The following is a 6,321-nucleotide window of genomic DNA, read 5'->3' on the forward strand; positions in this document are numbered from 1 at the left end:
ACCGTTTCAAGTCCACAGTGTAGAATGCAATGTAGTTGTTATCGTTTCATAGTTACCTACACCAAAATAGCGGTGTACACTGAAAATTTGGCATATTCGTGGACGCCAATATTAAGGTAAAGTATGCGTAACTTCATGCATTAAACATCTGATTGCCGGAATTATTTAATTTTAGTATGTGTCTAGATTTCGTGGAATTTTACCACGTGAAAATTTCAGCTCCCTCGCACAACAATAGCGGCTTCAAAAGGCTCAAGACATCAAATCGGCAGATCGGAACCGATAAGGCCCATTTGCAATCCGTAATGACCTAATATCAATCAATAAAAAGCATCTGTGAAATCTGTGGAAAATTTCAAGCGGCTAGCTTTACTCCTTCGACATTTAGCGTGCTCTCGACAGACAGACGGACATGGCTGAATCGACTTAAAATGACATGACGATCAAGAATATATTTAATACTTTACTAGCTGACCCTTGCCCGCTCCGCTGCGCCTTCTTTTACTTTATGTGGAACAAACGTTTCCTTGGAATATTTATTTTCAACAATTACATTTTTTTAGTGAAATACCATGCTACGGAAATAGTATATCGCTTGACTAACAGTTTAACAATATAAGTGCCTTTATGTAAATCCCATACGATCTTTATTGGTCTACGAATTTAAGTTTGTATGTAAGGTGTACTCCATTCTTAAAATACTTCATTTCAACCCGATATTCTCATGATGTCTGATTTAGTGGTGTTTTCGGGGGAGAGGTGGTCCCCCAGATACTTGGCCCTGAAAAAATATCAGCATCGTGTTCTTGTCTCAAATAACATTTATTTAAACCCCATATAGCCATTGGTTTAAGGGGAGTTCACACGATGAGACGTCCCCCAAACACATGACCCCAAAATTGGTTATCAAATTCGTTTCCTAAATACCTTTCATTTGAGCCACATATTGGCATGGTCGAAAAATTGTTTCCCTTTGGGGGTGTTTTGAGAAAGGGGTGATGCCCTAAATACATGGTCCTACATTTGGATATCAAATTTGTATTCTACTTTCAAATACCTTTATTTGAGCCTCCTATTGCGATGGTCAGTAAAAAATTGCTGCTTGTGGGGTATTTTGGGAAAGGGTAGACCCCCAGAAAATTGGTCCCGAAAATGGGTATCAATTCTTGCTCTATCCCCCAATAACTTTCATTTAAGCCCCACATAGACATGGTCGGTAAATATGCCCGATTTAGGGGTGAATTGGTGAGTGGGGTGGTCCCCCAAATTCTAAGCCCTGAAAATATATTAGCAACGTGCTCTATTCTCATATATCTATATATCATTTATTTGAACCCCATATTGCCATTGTCCTCAAAATTGGATATAAAATTCGTTTTCTAATCTCATTTAAACTCCTTATTGCAAAAGTCAGCAAATATGTCCGGTTTGGGGTATTGGCCCTAAAAACTATCAATGTTTAGTTCCACTCTCTTTAAGACCCAAATTGTCTTGGTGAGCAAATACGCTCTATTTGGGGGTTGTTATGGTGGTGGGACGTCCGCTAGACAGTTGGCCCCTAATGTTGATATCAGATACGTGGTCTACGTCGAAATTTCCATAGTCGGCAAACATGACCGGCTTGGGGGGTGTTTTGAGGGATGAGCGGCCACACAGTGAGTTGGCCTTGAAAATATATATAGGATTCATGTTCTACTCTAAAAACCCTCTTATTTGAGCCTCATATTGCAATAGTCAGCAAATACTTCCTAGTTGGGGGGGTGGGGTGGCCCCATAAACACTTTTCCCGAATATTGATGTCAGATTCGTGCTGTACTCCCAAAAACCTTTCATTTGAGCCCCATATTGCTATGGTCGTAAATTTGTCCCCGTTGGGCATGTTTTTGGGGAGTGGTGGCCCCCCAAACACTTGGTCCCATATTTGGATATCAGATTCGAATTTTACACTCAAATACCTTTTATTTAAACCCCATATTACCATGGTCAGTAAATAAGTCCTGTTTGGGGGTGTTTTGGGGAAGGGGTGGACCCCCAGAAACTTTGTTCCGCATTTGGATATCAGAATCGTATTCTACTCGTAAATACCTTTCATTTGAGTCCATATTGTCGTGATTTGTGTAAATATATGTTTGGTAGGTTTAAGGGTGGGGCAGCCTCCCTAGGTACCCCATCCGAAATTTGGATACCAATTTTTTAATTTTAGGGTACTATATGAGAGCACACAAAATTTTGCTTAAATCGCACCACCCATCTCCGAGATCTGGCGTTTCTGAAAATTAGGGTAAGGGGGAGGGTCCGCCCCCCCCCCCCCCCTTCAGATATCAAAAAATGTAGTACCCTATTTTCACCAATAGGGTCAATATGTACCATCTGTGAAAATTTCAAGAAAATAGGTTCAGCCGTTTCTGAGTCTATAGGGAACACACAGACATACAAACAAACACAAATTGATTTTTATATATAAGATGGGGTCTCAGGCGCATATTGCGAGGTGTTACAAACAGAAATACGAAATTAGTATACCCCCATCCTATGGTAACAGACAGGCAGATAGATATACACAGAGGCGGCCAGATTACTAAGAATTATATACGAAGGCACATATCAATCCTATACAATACGAAGTATGCTATGGTGGTTGGCATACAAATTGAGAATTGCTTTTAGTACCAAGCTTAAGATTTTTGAACTATCAATTAAGGTATTTTTGACCTTTTACAATGGTCCAATTCCTCCCAAAATGTAACTTCTCCGTTATTTACATTACCAGGAGCTCGATTAAATTGATGAATGGCAACACTGTTGACTGTATACAGCGAGTCTACTTACAAAATACAAAACAATTCATACGGAGTGGACTGAGAGACTTACGCGGGGGTGTGTCCCAACAAAAACAACAAGTGCTGTCAGTAGAGCGAGAATCGTATTTGGGTTTTTACATATTTGAACAAGTGTTTAACGGGCAAATCTCTCTTGATGACAAAGAATGCGCTGCTAAACGAGCGCTGAGCTCGGTGGATCACACTAGCGGCCACATTCGCGGTGGCATTTGTAAACAGAAGCCTCCGGAGAGCACACACGCAAGTGAAACGGGAAAACGCCACATTATGTGCGGGTACAAATAAATTCACAAACCCATATCAAGTAGCAACACAAAACGGTCGTTCGTCTCTTTGCAGCAAAGTAGTAGAAAACCCCATTATCTTAACGGCAAGTCAGACCGGCTGACTAGTCTGTCTGCCTGGTGAGGTGCTAAATGGCCATTCATTTGTGCACATGACTGCTGTCTCAGTGCCTTCGAGCATGTCTAGAAGAGTTTCTGTGCTGGCGGCCTTTTGCATTGTAGTTATTCTGCTGTTGCTGGTCATTGTATGGGTCGTGAGGGGAAGTTCATGTACCGCCTTGGAGAACTGCGATCAATTCAAGGCCATTTGTGCATCCAGCGGGACTGAGCACCAGTTTTTCTACAGCCACTGTGATATGGTGCGCGATAATTGTTTGACCGGAAAGAGTGAGTGTCGCTAGCATTGAAATCGTAAGCCTCTCCTTTGAGGAACTGATTTTTGTATATTTATTTTCAGATTGGAAGCGTGATCACTTTTCCCATTGTAACGTTAATTAAACATCATCTAAGCCATTCTATGGTTACGTAGTGACAATGAATTTTTCCTTATCCAAAATATTAAAATAGCTTTATACCCTGTAAATATGTGCCTACCTGTGAACCAGTTAATATTTCATACCAAAGTCGATCATGTTAAAAATAAATTACAGTCTAGAATTATGCCAAAGACATGCATTAGTTTAAATATCTGTTCATCAGAACAAAAAGGGGAGCAGGCCGGCTACGGCTGGCTGTAACAAATTAAATGTTTAGCAGCATAAACGTCGGCTGGGCGGAAATTCACTCCGCATTTACAAAGGCAACATGCCCATGTTATCCATGCATGCCTGCATGCCTATGCGAATATTCAATGTTCGTGCGTGTCTGTTTCCTTCGTAATGCATGACGGCATCATTCAACTGTAGCGTATCTATCAAATACTTCCGATTCCCATGCACTGACTCGCATCACTTCAGGGGAGTCACTTCTATCGAATTACAGAAAAACCAGAATGACAAATCCAATCTTTGATCCCACATGGTTATTTCCAGTGAAACATCCAAAAAGTTCCATTATAAGATATTGACTGAAGCATTAGCTGTTAATGGATGTTAAAAATGTTGTAACCAGCTTGAGTGGGGAAACTCAAAGCTGCGATTATTAAAAACTTTTTGTTTCCAATTTCATTTGGGAAATCGCATATAAGCAAGTGTTTCCAACGTATGCCGGATAGGAAATCCAAATTAATATAATGCACGCAGTTTCCATTTCGGCCAAGTCGATAGGTTCGACTTGGCCGTGTTTTTTTTTTTTTTTGTTATACCCACCATAGGATAGGGGGTATATTCACCCAACAAATCAATCAATACGAAATTTGTACGAACTTCGGACGCTACATCCGACTTCAGATCCGACATCGTTATGAAAGTCATATGGAGTGGTTGACATAATTTCGGAACAAAACGTCAAAGTTTTGGAGAGAAATCTGAAGAAAAACGTTGGGAAATTCGGAACGGGAAATTTTTTGCCCCATAAGGCAAGCAGAAGAGAAACATGAATAGGCAAACATATGAAATCATAGCAAAAATATCTCTTTAAGTGTAGAGAAATGGGTGAAAATATCCCTCCGACAGGTCGGACAGAAATCGGTACGAAGATTGTTCGTGTTTGAAGTGTCGGCCATCCAACATTTGGTTTGCTGGGCATTTAGTCATTCCATTTGCAACTCCTCAAAATATCCATTTCCGAACTTACAAAGTCTTAGTTCGTTCCCAAACATCCCATTTTAGAACCAATTAGAAGGAAACTCACTTCGCACAATACAAATTGATTGATGCCCGATTCAAATGTAAGCTCACTGATAAGAGGACCTCCCGTTTTATACCGGGTCCAATCGGCGTGTCACTGAAAAGTGACACCTCTTTGTTGAGAAATTGTACACGGCTGAAATACTCACAAATATTGGTAGCATTTGGTGAGGGAAAACCACCGCTGAAAAATGTTTTAAGGAGTTCTCGCCGGCGGGATTTGAGCTCGGGCGTTTGGGTGCGATAGCCGGGCATGTATGTTCAATATATGTATATTATATTAAGGGACGCTCCGCGTTTCTGATTCTTGGGACTATACTGAGAATAAAAGCCATACGTTTACGGTGAAAATCGAGCTTCCAGCTTTTGACTTTTTTTACATACTTAAATTTTTTTTTTTTTGAATATTTTCAAATCTTCTTGAGCTTGAAATTTTGACTTATAATTGGTAAAGTAAAGTTGTAGCTATTGTCTTGGGCTAAAAATTTCCTGAACATATTTCTTCAAGCGACTAGTTTTTCTCCTTCGACGGGTAGATCGACTTAAGTTCGACCAATATTTCGATATATTACAACCGAAATGACCAAAAAACAGAAATTTGGTATCCAAATTTAAGGTGGGGTGCCTAGAGCCGCCCCACCCACATATTGGACTCAAATGAGTGCAATGAGTCCAAAATATGCTTTCACAAAAATTTGGAATAGTGAGTTGTATCAAGACATCCAAAATCTATCCCGAGTATCGTCCACATCGGGCTATATGTAGATATAGCTGTCATATAGACCGATCTTCATTTATTATAAAGACTCACGGCACCTCAATCACACATAATTAAGATCGGCTTATATTCGGATATTAATATGGATTGAGTAGGGTTTTAATAAAACAAGTGAAAGCGTGCTAGGTTCGGCCGGGTCGAATCTTATATACCCTCCACCACGGATCGCATTTGTCAAGCAAACAAAGGATAATTGATAAGAAGTGCTATTGGAGCTATACCAAGTGCAAAATGTAAGCATAATCCGATAAGAATTGCGCCCTTTATAGGCTTAGGAAATATAATTGGGAGATCGGCTTATATTGGAGCTATATCAGGTTATGAACCGATTTATACCAAACTTAGCACATTTGTTGAAAGTCATAACAAGAAATCTCATGAAAATTTTCAGCCGAATCGGGTACTAATTTGGACCATACTTGTCACAGTTGTTGGAAGTTAAAACAGAACGCTTCATGTAAAATTTCATGCCAAATCTGATAACAATTGCGTTATCTAGCGCCTCAAGAAGTCAAATCGGCACATAGGTTTATATGGCAGCTGTATCAGGTTATGAACCGATTTGGACCATACTTAGCACAGTTGTTGGAAATCGTAATAAAATACCTCAAGTCTAATCGGGAGATCAGTTT

At 40.0% G+C, this 6,321-nt stretch overlaps 1 protein-coding gene across 1 annotated transcript; it reads left to right on the plus strand.

The window, feature by feature from the left end:
• The first annotated feature begins 3,031 nt into the window (after positions 1–3,031).
• On the plus strand, positions 3,032–3,793 carry LOC131997160 (uncharacterized). The gene is made up of 2 exons (XM_059367639.1): positions 3,032–3,511; positions 3,582–3,793. Exons 1-2 carry the CDS (start codon positions 3,277–3,279, stop codon positions 3,620–3,622), a joined length of 276 nt encoding a protein of 91 aa, XP_059223622.1. The 5' UTR covers positions 3,032–3,276; the 3' UTR covers positions 3,623–3,793.
• The last annotated feature ends 2,528 nt before the right edge of the window (positions 3,794–6,321 follow it).

Source organism: Stomoxys calcitrans, chromosome 4 (assembly GCF_963082655.1).
Source record: "Stomoxys calcitrans chromosome 4, idStoCalc2.1, whole genome shotgun sequence".
NCBI classification, from domain to species: Eukaryota; Metazoa; Arthropoda; class Insecta; order Diptera; family Muscidae; genus Stomoxys; species Stomoxys calcitrans.